At 41.0% G+C, this 20,262-nt stretch overlaps 1 protein-coding gene across 1 annotated transcript; it reads left to right on the forward strand.

The window, feature by feature from the left end:
* Nucleotides 1-6,436: 6,436 nt before the first annotated feature.
* SNRPB2 (small nuclear ribonucleoprotein polypeptide B2) lies at nucleotides 6,437-19,933 on the forward strand. The gene is made up of 7 exons (XM_070800720.1): nucleotides 6,437-6,542; nucleotides 8,391-8,480; nucleotides 8,863-9,035; nucleotides 16,656-16,796; nucleotides 17,397-17,447; nucleotides 18,997-19,085; nucleotides 19,568-19,933. The coding sequence occupies exons 2-7, from the start codon at nucleotides 8,417-8,419 to the stop codon at nucleotides 19,725-19,727; spliced, it is 678 nt and encodes a 225-aa protein (XP_070656821.1). The 5' UTR covers nucleotides 6,437-6,542; nucleotides 8,391-8,416; the 3' UTR covers nucleotides 19,728-19,933.
* The last annotated feature ends 329 nt before the right edge of the window (nucleotides 19,934-20,262 follow it).

The following is a 20,262-nucleotide window of genomic DNA, read 5'->3' on the forward strand; positions in this document are numbered from 1 at the left end:
AATGTCTCTACTTTTTAATATGCTGTCTCGATTGGTCATAACTTTCCCTCCAAGGAGTAAGTGTCTTTTAATTTCATGGCTACAGTCACCATCTGCAGTGATTATGGAGCCCAGAAAAATAAAGTCTGTCACTTTCCACTGTTTACCCATCTATTTGCCATGAAGTGATGGGACTGGATGCCATGATCTTAGTTTTCTGAGTGTTGAGTTTTAAGCCAGCTTTTTCACTGTCCTCTTTCACTTTCATCAAGAGGCTCTTTAGTTATTTGCTTTCTGCCATAAGGGTGGTGTCATCTGCATATATTAGGTTATTGATATTTCTCCCAGCAATCTTGATTCCAGCTTGTGCTTCCTCCAGCCCAGCATTTCTCATGATGTACTCTGCATATAAATTAAATAAGCAGGGTGACAATATACAGCCTTGATGTACTCCTTTTCCTGTTTGGAACCAGTCTGTTGTTCCATGTCCAGTTCTAACTGTTGCTCCTTGATCTGCATACAGATTTCTCAGGAGGCAGCTCAGGTGGTCTGATATTCCCATCTCTTGAAGAATTTTCCAGTTTGTTGTGACCTGCACAGTCAAAGGCTTTGGCATACTCAATAAAGCAAAAGTAGATGCTTTTTTGGAACTCTCTTGCTTTTTTCGATGATCCAGCAGATGTTGGCAATTTGATCTCTGGTTCCTCTGCTTTTCCTAAATCAGCTTGAATATCTGGAAGTTCATGGTTCACGTACAGTTGAAGCCTGGCTTGAAAAATTTTGAGCAGTAATTTGCCAGCGTGTGAGACGAGTGCAATTGTGAGGTAGTTTGAGCATTCTTTGGCAGTGCTTTTATTTGGGATTGAAATGAAAACTGACTTTTTCCAGTCCCGTGGCCACTGCTGAGTTTTCCAGATTTGCTGGCATATTGAGAGCAGCACTTCAACAGCATCACCTTTTAGGATTTGAAATAGCTCAACTGGAATTCGATCACCTCCTCTAGCTTTGTTCATAGTGATGCTTCTTAAGGCCCACTTGACTTCATATTCCAGGACGTCTGGCTCTAGGTGAGTAATCATATCATCATGATTATCTGGGTCATGAAGATCTTTTTTGTACAGTTCTTCTGTGTAGTCTTGCCACTTCTTAATATCTTCTACTTCTGTTAGGTCCATATCATTCCTGTCCTTTATTGTGCTCATCTTTGCATGTAATATTCCCTTGGTATCTCTAATTTTCTTGAAGAGATCTCTAGTCTTTCCCATTCTATTGTTTTCTTCTAATTCTTTGCATTGATCACTGAGGAAGACTTTCTTATTTCTCCTTGATATTCTTTGGAACTCTGCATTCAAATGGGTATATCTTTCCTTTTCTCCTTTGCTTTTCACTTCTCTTCTATTCACAGCTATTTGTAAGACCTCCTCAGGCAACCATTTTGCCTTTTTGCATTTCTTTTTCTTGGGGATGGTCTTGATCCCTGCCTCCTGTACAATGTCATGAACTTCCATCCACAGTTCTTCAGGCACTCTGTCTATCAGATCTAATCCCTTGAATCTATTTCTCACTTCCACTGTATAATCATAAGGGATTTGATTTAGGTCATACCTGAATGATCTGGTGGTTTTCCCTACTTTCTTCAATTTAAGTCTGAATTTGGCAATAAGGAGCTCATGATCTGAGCCACAGTCAGCTCCTGGTCTTGTTTTTGCTGACTGTATAGAGCTTGTCCATCTTTGGCTGCAAAGAATATAATCAATCTGACTTCGGTGTTGACCATCTGGTGATGTCCATGTGTAGACTTCTAGTGGTGTTGGAAGAGGGTGTTTGCTATGACCAGTGCATTCTTTTGGCAAAACTCTGTTATCCTTTGCCCTACTTCATTCTGTACTCCAAGGCCAAATTTGCCTATTACATCAGGTAGCTCTTGACTTCCTACTTTTGTATTCCAGTCCCCTATAATGAGACAACATCTTTTTTGGGTGTTAGTTCTAGAAGGTCTTATAGTTCTTCATAGAACCATTCAACTTCAGCTTCTTCAGCATTTCTGGTTGGGGCATAGACTTGGATTACTGTGATATTTAATGGTTTGCCTTGGAAACAAACATATCATTCTGTCATTTTTGAGATTGCATCCAAATACTGCATTTTGGACTCTTACTGACTATAATGGCTACTCCATTTCTTCTAAGGGATTCTTGCCCACAATAGTAGATATAATGGCTGAAGATTCAGGCAAAGTACAGGGCTGAAGATCCAGGCAAAGTGGACTGTGTTTGTATTTTAAGGACATGATAAGCATTAACTTCAAAGTTTCTCCTAGTTATATTTTAATTTCTCAGGGTCTAAAAAAACTTTTTGTCAAGCTAGCTTTCCCTAACTGCATATGCCAAAAGAACCGATTTTTTTGAATTTCAAGAGTTTTATCTTAACCAACTTTCTTGAGAGTCTAAAGAATACTGCTGCCATACATTGTCCAAAAAAAATCATCTTTTTTGTAGTCATAATTTCATAGCTAAAATTTTTCTTAATTAATTGAACCTAAATGTCCTATTTTACATAAGGCAACAAGAGTACCAATCATACAAATGGAATATACACTCACAGACCAAACAACAGATCTGTCATAAACCCTCTCTGAGGGTTACTGGTATGGAGTCCCAAATGAACACTTGCCCAACACAGATGATCCTCAATGGTAGCCTGATGTCAGAGCCAATTGGCAAAATACCCAAATGACACTCAGTGCTCACAAACGGTGCTCAGCGGTAGACAGACATCAAAACCAATTGGCAAGAATGCCCAACTAGCACCTCATTCTCACAAATGGTCCTCAATGGCAGACAGACATCATTCAGAACCAATTGGCAAAAGTGCCCAAATAGCGGTCAGTGTTCACAAATGGTCCTCAACATCAGACACACACCAGAACCAACTGGCAAGAATTCTAAAATAGCACTGGCACTTACAAACACTTGTCAATGGCAGATAGACATTAGAACCAATTGGCAAGAATGCCCAAACATCTCTAGAACTCACAGATGGGAAGGGTGCCTGCGTGCACACCAGTGAACTTACCTGGTCTTGGAGCTCGTCAGCTCATCCCAAATGCAAAGTTCCATGTCACCAAGGAAAAGCATAAGTTGGCAGCCAGTGCTGAGGGGAGAAACAGGGAGGATCATTAAAACAAATGATTTTGGCAGCTGCTAGGAATGTCCCCCAAATTCCCTACTTGGGTTAGCTAGCCATAAGCAGCACCAGGCTCATACACTGTTATGACCACAGCACTCCTCTGGAAGACCCAGGACAGCCAGGTGAGGGCTAAGGAAAATAGGGTCCAGTTCTGTTTCAATCAGAGGGTCCCCAACTTAAGATCATCCAACTTAACGATTTTTTTACTTTATGCAGATGTGAAAGTGACACACATTCAATAAAAACCAATGTTCAAATCTTGAATTTTGAGCTTTTCCTGTGCTAACAACATGCAGTAGCTACTGTCCTAATGCTGGGCAGCAAACCACAGCTCCCAGTTTAGAAGGAAGGAAGGGGCAGGGCACAACCATTAAAAGAATGATGTAGCCATCAAAGACATGACAAAAACTGGTTAGAAACTATGAGACCCAAGATGGCAGAAGATTCAACGTCTAGTAGACCTTCCTGTTATAAGTCATTTAGTCGTGTCCCACTCTTTGGAACCCCATGGGCTGTAGCCCACCAGGCTCCTCTGTCCATGGGATTCTCCAGGCAAGAACACTGGAGTGGATTGCCATTTCCTCCTCCAGGGGATTTTCCTGACCCAGGGATTGAACCCACATGTCTTACATCTCCTGCTTTAGCGGTGGGTTCTTTACCACGGCACCACCTGGGAAGCCCCTACTAGACCCTGGGCCTCATTATATGCTCATTGTGATACATTAGCATATGCTAAATAATATGCCCACAGGCATTATGACAGCTCCAATGCAGACTAAAAAAGTGGGCAATACCCCAAGTCATAGAGACACCTCCTTCCCTAAAATAGTTGGATTATTCCTCCCACTTATTAGCCTATGAAATTATCTAGCCCATAAAAAACTAACTCCCCCCCCGACCACAGCCCCACTCTCACCTACTGAGAAGGACTGTATTCTGCCTGTGGAATGTCTATCTTTTTCAATAAACCTGCTTTCGCTTTACAACCATGACTCTTGAAATCTTTCCTGCATGAAGCCAAGGATGCTTACTTGGTGGCCCCTCCCAGGGACTCCCTGGAGACCTGAGTTATGACCATCCTTCCATTTTCCACCAATACAGTCAGTCATGTGACCATGAGGGTGAACTACATTCTGTACCCAGACTGCTATTATGTTTTTCACTTTCAGTGTAGTATTCAACAAATTGCATGTAATGTTCAACACATTATTATAAAATTGGCTTTGTATGGATGATTTTTGCCCAACTATAAGTGGAGGTGATGGGATTCCAGCTGAGCTATTTCAAATCCTAAAAGATGCTGCTGCTGAAGTGCTGCACTCAATATGCCAGCAAATTTGGAAAACTCAGCAGTGGCCACAGGACTGGAAAGGGTCAGTTTTAATTCCAATCCCTAAGAAAGGTAATGCCAAAAAATGTTCAAACTATTGTACAATTACACTCATCTCACACACTAGCAAAGTAATGCTCAAAATTCTCCAAGCTAGGCTTCAACAGTACATGAACCCAAAACTTTCAGATGTTCAAGCTGGATTTAAAAAGGCAGAGGAACCAGAGGTCAAATTGTCAACATCCACTGGATCATAGAAAAAGCAAGAGAATTCCAGAAAAACATCTACTTCAGCTTCGTTGACTACCTTCAAGCCTTTGACTATGTGGATCACAACAAACTGTGGAAAATTCTTAAAGAGATGGGAATATCAAAGCACCTGACCTGCCTCCTGAAAAATCCATATGCAGGTCAAGAAGCAACAGTTAGAACTGGACATGGAACAATGGACTGGTTCAAAATTGGGAAAGAAGTACATCCAGGCTGTATATTGTCACCCTGCTTATTTAACTTATATGCTGAGTACATCATACCAAATGCCAGGCTGGATAGAGCACAAGCTGGAATCAAGATTGCTGGGGGAAATATCAATAACCTCAGATATGCAGATGACACCACTCTTATGGACGAAAGCAAAGAACTAAAGAGCCTCATGATGAAAGTCAAAGAGGAGATTAAAAAAGCTGGCTTAAAACTCAACATTCAAAAAAATGAAGGTCTTGGAATCCAGTACCATCATTTCATGGCAAACTTTGGGGGAACAATGGAAACAGTGAGAGACTATTTTCTTGGGCTCTAAAATCACTGCCCATGGTGACGCTTGCTCCTTGGAAGAAAAGCTATGACCAACCTAGACAGGATATTAAAAAGCAGAGACATTACTTTGCCAACAAAGGTCCATCTAGTCAAATTATGTTTTTTCCAGTAGTCATGTATGGATGTGAGAGTTGGACCATAAAGAAGGCTGAGCACCAAAGAATTGATGCTTTTGAACTGTGTTGTTGGAGAAGACACTTGAGAGTCCCTTGGACTGCAAGGGGATCCAACCAATCTTAAAGCAGATCAATCCTGAATATCCATTGGAAGGACTGATGCTGAAGCTGAAGTTCTAATACGGTGGTCACCGGATGTGAAGTACTAACTCATTAGGAAAGACCCTGATGCTGGGAAAGATTGAAGGCAGGAGGAGAAGGGGACGACAGAGGATGAGATGGTTGGATGGCATTACCAACTCAATGGACATGAGTTTGAGCAAGCTCCAGGAGATGGCTGCAGGACAGGGAAGGCTGGCCTGCTGCAGCCCATGGGGTTGCAAAAAAGTCGGACATGACTGAACGACTGAACAACAAAAAGGCTAATGTGAGTGTTCTGAGCACATTTGTGATAGGTCTGGATTAAATGTGTGATGCTGGGTAGGTTAGGTGTTATTGCATGTGTTCTCATTTGCATCTTACAGTGCTTTCAACTTACAGATGTGTTTGTCGTATCCACTCGTGTCCAACTGTACCACCCCATGGAGTGCAGGCCACCACGCTCCTCTGTCCACGGGATTTCACAGGCAAGAATACAGGGGTTGGTTGCCATGCCCTCTCCTCCAGGGAATCTTCCCAACCCAGGGATCGAACCCAGGTCTCCCGCATTGCAGGCTGATTCTTTACCGTCTGAACCACTAGGGAAGCCCACAGATATGTTTATCAGGATGTTCTGTGTTGAACAGCGCTAACTCATGGTGACGGAACTGATCACCATCTGTCCTTATACTCTTATTGCGCTCCCCTAGAATTCGAGTTAAACCCACAGAATTCCCCCAAGCCTCTTTCCCTTTACCGTGTCCCCTTCACACCTGTTCTCCCCGTCCACCACGTGTGCGCATGCTCAGAGCGATTACTTACCGTGGGCTAGACCGACGGGCATCGATCCACTCTGGGCTCGGCTCTTGACTGATCAGCTTTCTATTGAGGCGCTTGATATCGTCATTTCCGGTGGCTGGTTCCGCTTCCGGCTTCTGGCTTGTGATTGTTACGGGACGTGGTGGACCTGTTTGGTGAGTTGGAGGGGTTTTTTTCTTCGCTCTCTCTTCTCTTCTGGCTGCGGGTTGCGGCTTAGCCAAACGTTCCCCTGCGGGAGCCGAGAATAACCGGTCCGCAACGCTGGGGCCGGAATGTATGCATCCGAGGGTTCGTGGTGGGTCGCCGAGGAAGGCCTGGAAACTGACGCTCGGGTCTGGCGAGGCCCCTGGACTTCAGAGCTTGTCTTAGGCGGGACAGTTCGGGGCCGGGCATGGCGTGGCCGCTTCCTGGGGCTTCGGGCGGAGCTCGTGGGCGGATGTTGCTGCGTCTGGAGAGGCGACACCCTCGCGCGTGTGAAGTTATGGATAACTTTTGCGGATGCGAGGCGTTTACAGCGCGCCGTGCGTTCTCAGGGGCCTCCCAGAGGCTCCCCTTTTGAATCCGGAAGGCGACTCCCGGCGCCCCTGCTCAGTTTGATCCCTGTCACTTCCTTCTCTTCATCGTCTTCGAGTCACAGGTCCACCAAGTTTCAGTTTAGGGTCTCAAACCTCTGAGAAGCGTTACCTTTCACCTATTAACCCGCACAAGGACAGTCCTCGTCTTTAGGCGTTTTGCTTGTCAGACATCCTATGCTGTGCACGTACTATGAGTGTAAATGTTCGTGAGATGCAGCGATATGTGGGTTACCAAGGGAATAAAGCGAGGTCCCAATTCGCGACTAAAACGGTGGGAAAAATGAAATAGTGTGGTGGGTGTGAAATAAAAGTGCAAGAGACAGAAAACAAGGGTTGAATTTTCAGGCCTCCTGCGTATCACCTATGTAACCGTGGGCAAGAACTTGCATTAACTTCTTGTTTCGTCGCTAAATCATGTTCGACTCTTTGCGACCCCATGGACTGTATTCTGCCAGGCTTCTCTATCCGTGGCATTTCCCAGGCAAGAATACTGGAGTGGGTTCCCATTTCCTTCTTCAGGGGATCTTCGTGACCCATGGTTCGGGCCCACGTCTCCTGCGTTGACAGGCCAATGCTTTACCACTAAGCCACCTGGGAATCCCTGCTTTATTCTGTGATAGACAGCAGTGACAGCTGTTGTAAGTGCTTACTGCTCATTCTAAAAGCTGCAAAGAATTTTATCTCATTTAGTCTTCTGAGCTCTATTGGGCAAATTACCATCCCCATTTTACAGATATGAACCTGTGAAACTAAGGAACTTGCCATCAGTCAAGCAGCTAGTAAGAAGCATAGAAAGATTTGGATTCAGATCCACTGGCACTAGCATCTGAGTTTGTAACCATCACGCGGTACTATACCGCGTTTCAAGTCGGTTCCATTTGACTTTGGAGTCAGGACTGTTAGTGATGGTGTATATGAATTAAGTAATACTATGGAAGTGCTTTATGAGAGTACTCATGAAAGGATTCTTGGCAAACTTCATTAATGTTCTGTATCTTGTGATTTTTACTGAATGCGCATTTGTTAGCTTGTTTTTTCATTTTTCACCAAATCTATTCAATTTTTAAATATTGTTTAAAAAGGAAAGTTGTTTCATTACGCAGATGGAAAAAACAGTCTCACTTGTCATAAAAGAAATAGGTTATAAAAATAAAAGTATGGAATAAGGGAGTATTATTAAAAATTGACTAGATATGGTGCGCCACCGAGTTTTTGGCCTGAGAACTGTTCTTTTCTTTAAAAAGGAGGGCTAGCAAGTTTTGGAGAGGTTTTAAAGACTACCGCCAAACTGATATTTTCAGTTTTCAGACTGACATTTGGGGCTGAAAGAATTGAAAAGTCAGTCCCTTTGTTCTGTGTCCTTAATGCCACCCTATGACGTGAACGAATCCTCCCTATTTAGTAACAGAATATTTATTGTCTCTTTAGGCTGTTGGAACAGTTTAACCCAAAACATGGATATCAGACCAAATCATACAATTTATATCAACAATATGAATGACAAAATTAAAAAGGAAGGTAAGTGTTTTTTGTTAAAAAAAAAAAAACTAGTGTGTTTATTTACTACCATCTTAAAAATTATACAGCTTCAAAAGTTCTCATCTAGTCATCTTTCTCACTGCCTGAAATAATGCTTTATCCCTTACTGTGTAAAGACTTTAAGGCTTTTTAAAGATTAGAAATAAGTAGGGGCTGAAGATGTGTTGAATCTGTTTTCACTCAGATGAAATTGTTTCAGAAACTTTTAAAATTAAACAGGCATTGGGAATAGTACGTTATTAAAATATGTAACTTTGTATAAATAAATAAGCGGAGTGCACTCAATGCAGTGTCATTTAAAGAAGAATTTCAGTCATAGTTTCATCCACAAATGACTTGTTTCCCCTCTAATTTTGTGCAGAATTGAAGAGATCCCTGTATGCCCTGTTTTCTCAGTTTGGCCACGTGGTAGATATCGTTGCTTTGAAGACCATGAAGATGAGGGGACAAGCCTTTGTTATATTTAAGGAATTGGGCTCATCTACAAATGCCTTGAGACAGTTACAAGGATTTCCATTTTATGGCAAACCAATGGTAAATCAATCTTCTTTAGGCTTTAATCGCTATTAATGGTGTGGTAGATTTGTAAATATACCCTTGACAGTGTGGCTATTGCTTTCTGCCTTCTGTGTAGTGGGTTGGGGTTTATTTATGTATTTATTTTTATAGAAACACATTAGTAGTAGAGTTTATAATATTCACTTCTTGAGTTACGATAGTTCAGATGGGCAAAACCAAAATACACGGAGATGTAGAATATTTTAAGAACAATGGCAGTATAGGCAATACTGTCATCTCAAAAGAACTAAGAACTAGAAATTAATTACTCAGTTCAGTTCAGTCACTCAGCCGTGTCCGACTCTTTGCGACCCCATGAATCGCCGCACGCCAGGCCTCCCTGTCCATCACCAATTCCCGGAGTTCATCCAGACTCACATCCATCGAGTCAGTGATGCCATCCAGCCATCTCATCCTCTGTCGTCCCCTTCTCCTCCTGCCCCCAATCCCTCCCAGCATCAGAGACTTTTCCAATGAGTCAACTCTTCGCATGAGGTGGCCAAAGTACTGGAGTTTCAGCTTTAGCATCATTCCTTCCAAAGAAATACCAGGGCTGATCTCCTTCAGAATGGACTGGTTGGATCTCCTTGCAGTCCAAGGGACTCTCAAGAGTCTTCTCCAACACCACGGTTCAAAAGCATCAATTCTTTGGCGCTCAGCCTTCTTCACAGTCCAACTCTCACATCCATACATGACCACAGGAAAAACCATAGCCTTGACTAGACGAACCTTTGTTGGCAAAGTAATGTCTCTGCTTTTGAATATGCTATCAGGGTTGGACATAACTTTCCTTCCAGTGAATAAGCGTCTTTTAATTTCACGGCTGCAGTCACCATCTGCAGTGATTTTGGAGCCCAAAAAAATAAAGTCTGACACTGTTTCCACTGTTTCCCCATCTGTTTCCCATGAAGTGATGGGACCGGATGCCATGATCTTTGTTTTCTGAATGTTGAGCTTTAAGCCAACTTTTTCGCTCTCCACTTTCACCTTCATCAAGAGGCTTTTTAGTTCCTCTTCACTTTCTGCCATAAGGGTGGTGTCATCTGCATATCTGAGGTTATTGATATTTCTCCCGGCAATCTTGATTCCAGCTTGTGCCTCTTCCAGTCCAGCGTTTCTCATGATGTACTCTGCATATAAGTTAAATAAGCAGGGTGACAATATACAGAACAACAACCAGTCTGTTGTTCCATGTCCAGTTCTAACTGTTGCTTCTTGACCTGCATACAGATTTCTCAAGAGGCAGATCAGGTGGTCTGGTATTCCCATCTCTTTCAGAATTTTCCAGTTTATTGTGATCCACACAGTCAAAGGCTTTGGCATAGTCAATAAAGCAGAAATAGATGTTTTTCTGGAACTCTCTTGCTTTTTCCATGATCCAGTGTTGGCAATTTGATCTCTGGTTCCTCTGCCTTTTCTAAAACCAGCTTGAACATCAGGAAGTTCATGGTTCACATATTGCTGAAGCCTGGCTTGGAGAATTTAGAGCAATACTTTACTAGTGTATGAGATGAGTGCAATTGTGCAGTAGTTTGAGCGTTCTTTGGCATTGCCTTTCTTTGGGATTGGAATGAAAACTGACCTTTTCCAATCCTGTGGCCACTGCTGAGTTTTCCAAATTTGCTGGCATATTGAGTGCAGCACTTTCACAGCATCATCTTTCAGGATTTGAAATAGCTTCACTGGAATTCCATCACCTCCACTAGCTTTGTTCATAGTGATGCTTTCTAAGGCCCACTTGACTTCACATTCCAGGATGTCTGGCTCTAGGTCAGTGATCACACCATCCTGTGATTAATTAACTCAGAAGATTAAAAAGAAACCTCTGTTTGTAAACTTGTAAAACAACACAAAACAAAAATGGTGAGTCAAAGAGGAAATCCAGTCCAAAGTTTCAAAAAATACTATAGTGAAATACTGTACTTTAGAAGCTATGCAGTCAAAGCACTGATCTAAGGACAGTTTTAAACTCAGGAATGACCTGAGATTTCACATTTAGCTGTTGGGTCAAAGTTGAATTGTGAGAAGGAAAGTAAGGAACTCAGGAGGCATTGGTATAAGTCAGAGATAGTAGAGGATTGGATCAGGCTGGAGACAGAGTATATAATTCAGAGGTCTCTTGGTGTTTGAATGGGTACATTCTACATTGGGTATGGATTTTAGTGCTTTTCTTCTGGAACTGGAGTGCGATGGGAAGGGGTTTTGGGGAAAGAGCCAAGGCCGAGAGTTTCAGGGTCCCATATTCTCATTCTGGTTCTGCCATTAACTGGCTTTTGGTGCATGTTCCATTTCACCACCTGTTAAAAAAAAAAAAAAGAATAAGCAGACTGAATATTTTTCGGTCAGATTTACAGGCAAGCAAAAACTCTTTTATAAAGGACCAGATAATATAAGCTTTGTGGACTACATAGATTTTGTATTGCACATTCTTGGGTTTGTATGTGGTTTTTTAAATAATCCTTTAAAAATTGTAAAAAGAAAGAAAAAAGTTCTTAACTCATAGGCCATACAAAAACGGGCCATGGGCTGGATTTGGCCCATAATCTGTAGTGCAGATCACCACTGTGATCTCTTTTTACAAATTAATATTATCAGGCACAGAAATCTTACGTTACTATAACCAGTGGCATTGTCAGGACTTGAAAGCTAATCTGCTGACATCCAATATTGTGATTCCCCCCCCCCCCCCCCCCAATTAGGATAGGCATCTGATCTGTAAAGGGCCAGATAGTAAATATTTTAGGCTGTGTGAGCCAGATGATCTCTTTTGCAGCTCCTTAAACTGCCTTTATAGTTGGAGAAGCAGCCACAGAACGTGTGCACATGGAAGGGTGTGTCTGTGTCCTAAGAAGACCTAATGCACAATACCAGGCAGTGTTGGCATAGTCAGCACTCCAGGGACCTCGGTACTGCACTGTTTAATTCAGGACTGAGCCCTTTTTGTCTGTTAAACTGCTGCGCATTTTCTGCCCATCCTCTATCCAACTCTCCTTTTCCCACATGACTGTTTCCCACCATCGTATGTTTGGAAAGTCATATTCCAGAAGAACTGAGAAGGGGTAGTACCTTCCTACCTACCCCAACTTACAGTAAATTGGCATTTCCTGAAACCAGTTTATCTTTCTCAGTAGCATGAAGAATTAGCATAATTTAGATCTCAGCTGGTAGTAGTATAAGACTGGGTTTTAGTTTAAATCTGAAATTATGTTAGTATGAAGAAGCCATTTATTCCATAAAGGGTTTTAGGACTGTTTGTTAAGTTGGGATGACACGTTTGCATATGCCTGGGATTGAAGTCCAGGAAAGCTGGAAATTGTTTGCTGCATTTGGCACTGGCTTCACCCTGCCAGCTAGTTACTGAAAATCAAAGGGACAAGCCCATTAGACTGATCTCATATTGGAGGTATTTTAGGTCTCCTCTCTGGCTTCAGGAAAGTAGGAGGTACTGCCAGATCTCTAGCATCCTAGAAGAGGGGAAGAATGTTCCTTGAGCTATCTTGTTTATATTTACTTAAGTGGTTTCAGTTGCTCTTCTGTTTTAACGCCAACATACCAGATCAGAAATGAACAAAATTGTCTATGACTTGGAACTCAGAACAAAATTATTCTCTGTGATTCAAGTACAGTTGGTTCTTTAATTCCAAAAATACCTCAGTAAAGTGAAACCATCTTCCGAAGGGTGTCTGTCATGAAACCTCTGGTATAAATGTAAATCTTGCGCTTTCTCTAAGCTGTGGGTGAATTTTTATCCCTCATCAGTATTTAGTCTACTATTTTTCAACACTGGCACTTTTGACATTTTGAACTGAATAACTTTTTTTTATTGTTTGGGTTTTGTGGTTCATCGGAGAGTGTTTAACAGCGTCTCTGGCCTCTGCCCACTAAGCGTGACAATGCAGTGTCTCCAGTCAGCAGTGCCAGCTGTGTCCTGGTGGGCAGATTCTCCTCAAGTTGAGAACTGCTGCTCTAGACCAGCCAGCTAAGAGCAAGGGCTGTGGTAAGAGATTTTCACAGGCCATAGGGACAAGTACAAGATCACCCAAGATCTTCTCAGGTCAGGAAGAAGGATGAGGATGCAGGGGAGTTGGGAGAGAATCCCTGGACCAAGTCAGAGTTAGCCCAGATCTGCTCCTTTTGGTTAGATGATGATGTGCAAGAATAACAGTGGCTGGCAGGGTTAAGTCCACTTGGAGGAAGTCCTGCAATCAGAGGGAGCCTAAGGGATGGAGTATGAAAAGGCAAAAAGGACACTGAAAGATGAACTCCCCAGGTTGGTAGGTGCTCAGTATACTACGGGAGATCAGTGGAAAACTAACTCCAGAAAGAGGGAAGAGACAGAGCCAAAGCAAAAACAGCACCCAGTTGTGGATATGACTGGTGGTGGAAGTAAAGTCCGATGCTGTAAAGAGCAATATTGCATAGGAACCTGGAATGTTAGGTCCATGAATCAAGGCAAATTGGAAGTGGTCAAACAGGAGATGGCAAGAGTGAACGTCAATATTTTAGGAATCAGCAAACTAACATGGACTGGAGTGGGTGAATTTAACTCAGATGACCATTGTAATGCCCTGACCAGTAATGCTGAAGAAGCTGAAGTTGAATGGTTCTGTGAAGACCTACAAGACCTTCTAGAACTAACACCCCCAAAAGATGTCCTTTTCATTATAGGGGATTGGAATGCAAAAGTAGGAAGTCAAGGAACACCTGGAGTAACAGGCAAATTTGGCCTTGGAGTACAGAATGAAGCAGGGCAAAGGCTAATAGAGTTTTGCCAAGAGAATGCACTGGTCATAGCAAACACCCTCTTCCAACAACATAAGAGAAGACTCTACACATGGACATCACCAGATGGTCAACACTGAAATCAGATTGATTATATTGTTTGCAGCCCAAAGATGGAGAGGCTCTATACAGTCAGCAAAAACAAGACCGGGAGCTGACTGTGGCTCAGATCATGAACTTCTTATTGCCAAATTCAGACTTCAATTGAAGAAAGTACAGAAAACCACCAGATCATTCAGGTATGACTTAAATCAAATCCCTTATGATTATACAGTGGAAGTGAGAAATAGATTTAAGGGATTAGATCTGATAGAGTGCCTGAAGAACTGTGGATGGAGGTTCATGACATTGTACAGGAGACAGGGATCCAGACCATTCCCAAGAAAAGGAAATGCAAAAAAGCAAAATGGTTGAGGAGGCCTCACAGATAGCTGTGAAAGGCAGAGGAGAAAAGGAAAGATACACCCATTTGAATGCAGAGTTTCAAAGAATAGCAAGGAGAGATAAGAAAGCCTTCCTCAGTGATCAGTGCAAAGAAATGGAAAACAAGAGAATGGGAAAGACTAGAGATCTCTTCAAGAAAATTAGCCATACCAAGGGAACATTTCATACAAAGTTGGGCACAATAAAGGACAAATGGTATGGACCTAACAGAAGCAGAAGTTATTAAGAAGAGGTGGCAAGACTACACAGAAGATGATCTTTTGGATCATCAAAAAAGCCAGAGTTCAGAAAAACATATACTTTTGCTTTATTGACTACGCCAAAGCCTTTGTGTGGATCACAGTAAACTGTGGAAAAGTCTTAAAGAGATGGGAATACCAGACCTCTTGACCTGCCTTTTGAGAAATCTGTATGCAGGTCAGGACTTAACAGTTAGAACTGGACGTGGAAAAACAGACTGGTTCCAAATAGGGAAGTGGGTACATCAAGGCTGTATATTGTCACCCTGCTTATTTAACTTCTATGCAGAGTACATCATGAGAAATGCTGGGCTGGAAGAAGTGCAAGCTGGAATCAAGATTGCTGGGAGAAATATCAATAACCTCAGATATGCAGATGACACCACCCTTATGGCAGAAAGTGAAGAAGAACTAAAGAACCTCTTGATGAAGGTGAAAGAGGAGAGTGAAAAAGCTAGCTTAAAACTCAACATTGAAAAAGCTAAGATTATGGCATCTGGTGCCATCACTTCATGGCAAATAGATGGGGAAACAGTGGAAACAGTGACAGACTTTATTTTTTTGGGCACCGAAATCACTGCAGATGGTGACTGCAGCCATGAAATTAAAAGACACTTACTCCTTGGAAGAAAAGTTATGACCAACCTAGATAGCATATAAAAAGCAGAGACATTACTTTGTCAACAGAGGTCCATTTAGTCAAGGCTGTGGTTTTTCCAGTGGTCATGTATGGATGTGAGAGTTGGACTGTGAAGAAAGTGCCGAAGAATTGATGCTTTTGAACTGTGATGTTGGAGAAGACTCTTGAGAGTCCCTTGGACTGCAAGGAGATCCAACCAGTCCATCCTAAAGGAGATGAATCCTGCGTGTTCATTGGAAGGACTGATGCTGAAGATGAAAGTCCAATACTTTGGCCACCTCATGCGAGGAACTGGCTCACTGGAAAAGACTCTGATGCTGGGAGGGATTGGGAGCAGGAGGAGAAGGGGACGACAGAGGATGAGATGGCTAGATGGCATCACCGACTCGATGAACGTGAATTTGAGTGAACTCCAGGAGTTGGTAATGGACAGGGAGGCCTGGCGTGCTGCGGTCCATGCAGTCGCAAAGAATTAGACACGACTGAGCGACTGAACTGACTGACTGAAGGGATGGAGATGTTGTGAGAGGCTTGCTCTCCTCTTGTTTACCCCATATAGTCATCTCTAGTTAACATAAAAGAAAGGAAAGAGCTGCTCTTGGTTTTAACAAATTCTTTGTTTTCAAACCTTCATTATTTTTTAAAATTGGTTTCTAGTGGAGTATATTTGCTTTGCAGTGTTGTGTTAGTTTCTACTATACAGCAAAGTGAGTCAGCCCTATGTATACACACATCCCCTCTTTTTTGGATTTCCCTCCCATTTTAGGTCACAGAGTACTGAGTAGAGTTCCCTGAGCTGTACATTAGCAAACCTGCATATTGTAAAATGTCACTTTTTCTCTTCATACTGAGATCAAATTCTTGCCATAGAAGACAACTATAGAGAGGAATTGGTAGAACTGGTGTTTCAGTATGATCAGAGAGGTAGTTTCAGCTTTCTGGACCCCAGGAAAGAAAAGTTTTACACTGCCTGTGGCATAGTATTCATGCAGGTGGCCTAGTTGCACAGCTGTGATGCCATCTTATTTCCTTTCAAAGCTTTTTAAATTTAAGTTGATGCCACTATTTGTTATTTTGTTTAAAAGTAATATTCCAGATTCAAAGGAAAGTCATTCTCAGTCTTCAGTACTTTAACTTGAGAAGTAACAAACTCCATGCACATCTTGACCTGTCGAGTGTCCCTGTAAGGCATAGACAGCTTTCCAGTGCACTCCTCTCTGTCTTTTAATAGAGAGGATCAGTGGTGCAGATTTTTCAAAGTCCTGTTTCTCCCGTATGAAAATCTATTGTTCTTCTAATAAACACAGTTGAATCTAACTTTGTCTCAGTTGCAAATCAGGGCCACAATTTATTTTCTTTTGGCACTCAGCATACTTGACAGATTTCCTTCAGGAAAATTATATTTGTGTAATGAAATTTGAAATATTAATGACAAGTGTAAATAGCCTTCAGCATAATGAAAAGTAACTTTTTTTTAAATAATTAAAACAGCGAATCCAGTATGCCAAAACAGATTCCGATATAATATCTAAAATGCGTGGCACTTTTGCTGACAAAGAAAAGAAAAAAGAAAAGAAAAAAGCCAAAACTGTGGAACAGACTGCAACAACTGTGAACAAAAAGCCTGGTCAGGTAAGATGGGCAAAAGTTCCTATTTCGTTGTATATCAGACAGTTTTATTTGAATTTGCATGATGTTTAACTCCATCATTATCCAAAATATGTTAATATCTATTGGCTTATTTTTCAAGTTCTGTGTATAAATAATACTATAGATTTTATCTTTAGTATTCCACTGAAATCAGCCTTCTTTGAACAGTTCATAAATTCAAAAATCTAATTTAAAAATTCCAGATAAAGGTGAAATTATCCAAAAACTAGTTACTTTCAGATTGAAAGTAATTAGAAATCAGTTTTAATAAGTATAATGCTTGGGTTTTTTTTTTCTAGTTGTTTTAAAAAAAAAGTGAGAAAGACCAGTTCTTGGTTTTTCTCCTATATATTTCTCCATAATTTTGAAACTTAGAGGTTGAGTTTTATGATACAGACCTTTCAAAAATATTTGACAAGATATAAATACATAAATGTTTGAGTCAGAGTTTTAAGATGTAAATTCTCAAAATGGAATAAAAATATCTATGTTACTCTTATTTTTAGTGCAGTAATTTTAAACACTTGCTATTTTTTTAGAGGGATTGGAAGTTTTAACTGTTTCTCACTCTTTTTCATTTAGGGAACACCAAATTCAGCTAATACCCAAGGAAATGCAACACCAAATCCTCAGGTAATATTTTTTCCCATGTGATACTTACTTTAAAATAAAATTACAAAACAATAGCAGTAATGTACAACAATCCTCATGTCTCCAAAAACTGAAAATGATTCCATGTATAAGCCACAACAATGTGGAACCTCCTTCTTCAAAACATTTTATTTTTCTTCAGGAAGAAGAAAACAAAACCTGACTTTATTCCTTGCTTCCCACAATGATCAATGACAGGATTAAACAATATATTCTAAGTTCTATAAAGATAAGAAGCAGGATGGTTGTTTTCTTCACATGATGTAGCCCAGAGCTTTTCAGGCTTGTTGCTTGGAATCCATTCCCATTGGCTAAAGCACTAACCCGTCTTTTCTCAAAGAACAAAGTTGTTCTATAGTTACCTTTGTTCTTATTTCCTCAGTACATATATATTTAAGTCTCCTGATACAGATCTTTACCCTGTGACTCCACGGTACAGAATTCGCCTGCAGTGCAGGAGCAGCAGGAGACACGGGTTCAATCCCAGGATTGGGAAGATCCCCTGGAGGAGGAAATGGCCAACTGCTCCAGTATTCTTGCCTGGAGAATTCCATGGGCCGAGGACCCTGGCGGCTATAGTCCATGTGGTTGCAAAGAGTCAAACACAGCTGAAGCAACTTAGCACAATATAGATTTATCAGAAACTCATCCTTACATCCAGGGAATTCCTTGCCCCACTGAGGTTTCCTCCTCTGGTTTTAAGTTACTTGCATTTTCTTGCATTATCTACTACTATGAAGTCTTTCAGCAGCTATAGTCCAGCACATAATTCTCTAAGCCCTAAGTTCTTTACATTTCATCTTTTTTCTCCCATGAAATTTACTCTCATTTACTTGGGCAAAACATTAAAAATTACCAAATATAGGTTCTACATGGAATCTTTTTTAATTTATTTATTTTTGGCTACGTTGGGTCTTTGTTGCTCTGCACAAACTTTGTCTAGTTGTGAGTGGGGGCTCTTCTCTAGCTGCGGTGTGTGAGCTTCTCATTGCAGTGGCTTCTCTTATTGCAGAGCATGGGCTCCGTAGTTGTAGCACTAAGTGGAAATCTTTTTTTTTTCCAAAATTTTCTCACACACCGGGAGGTAGTATGCAGTAGGATTGAGTATCTGCGGGTTAAGCAGCTGAGGACGGGTGACACCAATGCCATCTCTGCTTGTGTTAGGACCAGTTACGTAATCCAGATGACAGAAGCCTCCTATTCCAGCTGCCTCCGGATGCTTAAAACTTAAATATTCTCTTAAATACTGTTAATTAAATAGTTAATACTTAAATACTTAAAAACTGTTGATAAGATTTATAACCTTCCAAATATTTCCTTAGTGACTTGAATGTCAATCTTAATTACTGTTAGGTTTTGTTTACTTCTCTGGTGTCACTGTTTTTCACCTTCAGTGCTTGATGTGGTAAGATTTCATAAGCCTTAAACTGTGGAATGTAATTCTCTGAAGTATAGATTTAAATGTAAGAGCCAAAGTGGCTAATTATACTTATAATACTTATAAGTTAACTTGGCCTTTTCTTTTTAATAGGTCCCTGATTACCCTCCAAACTATATTTTATTCCTTAATAATTTACCAGAAGAGACTAATGAGATGATGCTCTCCATGCTGTTTAACCAGTAAGTATTTCGTAAACAAGTCTGTGTTCTGAGAGCCTCCTGACAGGACAGATAGCACTTCCCTGGGTTGAATCCATTTGCATATCACACAGTAATTCCTACGGCTTCATTGGTTTGCTCCTGGATTAATCATGAATCGAAACCAGTATGCAGATTAAGCAAATGAGAAGCTAAATTACCTCTAATGTTTGAATTATTAATTCTAGTTGATAAGTAAAATAGGAGACAAAGCTTTGATGAAGTGACAGGAATAGAATTAGCTTACATGATTCCTGCAGTTCTTTTCATGGTATTAGTTATATTTCAGGCTCTTTCATCCCACTCAGGATTCTTGGTGGGATGTGATCGTTTTCCTGTACGTAGATCATGATGTTGCTTAACAAATTTAAATGCAGAATAGACATTTTGTATTTGATGTCATTTCTATATTTGCATATATAAAAATTGTTTACATATATAAGCATTGTTTTCGTTCGTTATAGGTTCCCTGGTTTCAAGGAAGTGCGTCTGGTACCTGGGAGGCATGACATCGCTTTTGTTGAATTTGAAAATGATGGACAGGCTGGAGCTGCTAGGGACGCCCTGCAGGGGTTTAAGATCACACCGTCCCATGCCATGAAGATCACCTATGCCAAAAAATAACATTTGGGATAGTTGTCTTTAAAGGACTCTGTTATTTATAGCTTTCGTTTTGATAACATTTGGTCAGTTCATTTTAATAGTTGGGAAAGCGGAAGTGTATGTGAGCTTTTTGTAAAGGATTTAAAAGATTACCTAGTCTCTGTTTAGCCTTAGTGAACTGTGAAGGCCTTAATTTTGTACAATAAAATTTTTATTTGTATCCCTTACCTGGTATTTCATTTATTGACCCACTGCCCTATCATCAAATGCCGGTGCTAGTCTAGGACACATCTTAAGGTATAAACTGTAATGGGATGCTTTTCTAGTGTTATCTCGGAGCAGCTAATGGTAGAGACACTTTAATAAAAGAATTAGGTCAAGCACTTGTTTAGATTTTCTGTGTTATTTTTTTATGCATATGAACTGCCATCCTGGAGCTCATTTTTGTGTGTTATTCATTCATGTATTTATTTGGCTGCACTGAGTCTTAGTTGCAGCATGTGGGACCTTTGGTTGTGGCATGTAGGATCTAGTTCCCTGAGAATGAATCGAATCT

The sequence above is a fragment of the Bos indicus genome, chromosome 13, assembly GCF_029378745.1.
Source record: "Bos indicus isolate NIAB-ARS_2022 breed Sahiwal x Tharparkar chromosome 13, NIAB-ARS_B.indTharparkar_mat_pri_1.0, whole genome shotgun sequence".
In the NCBI taxonomy this organism is placed as follows: Eukaryota; Metazoa; Chordata; class Mammalia; order Artiodactyla; family Bovidae; genus Bos; species Bos indicus.

What these genes read in the sequence shown, in the direction of transcription:
- SNRPB2 (XM_070800720.1), top strand. Translation starts at nt 8,417, where the DNA reads ATGGATATCAGACCAAATCATACAATTTATATCAACAATATGAATGAC. An exon ending in CATTTTATGGCAAACCAATG is followed by an intron (nt 9,036 to 16,655) that starts GTAAATCAATCT and finishes TAATTAAAACAG; the next exon opens with CGAATCCAGTATGCCAAAAC. An exon ending in CTCTCCATGCTGTTTAACCA is followed by an intron (nt 19,086 to 19,567) that starts GTAAGTATTTCG and finishes CGTTCGTTATAG; the next exon opens with GTTCCCTGGTTTCAAGGAAG.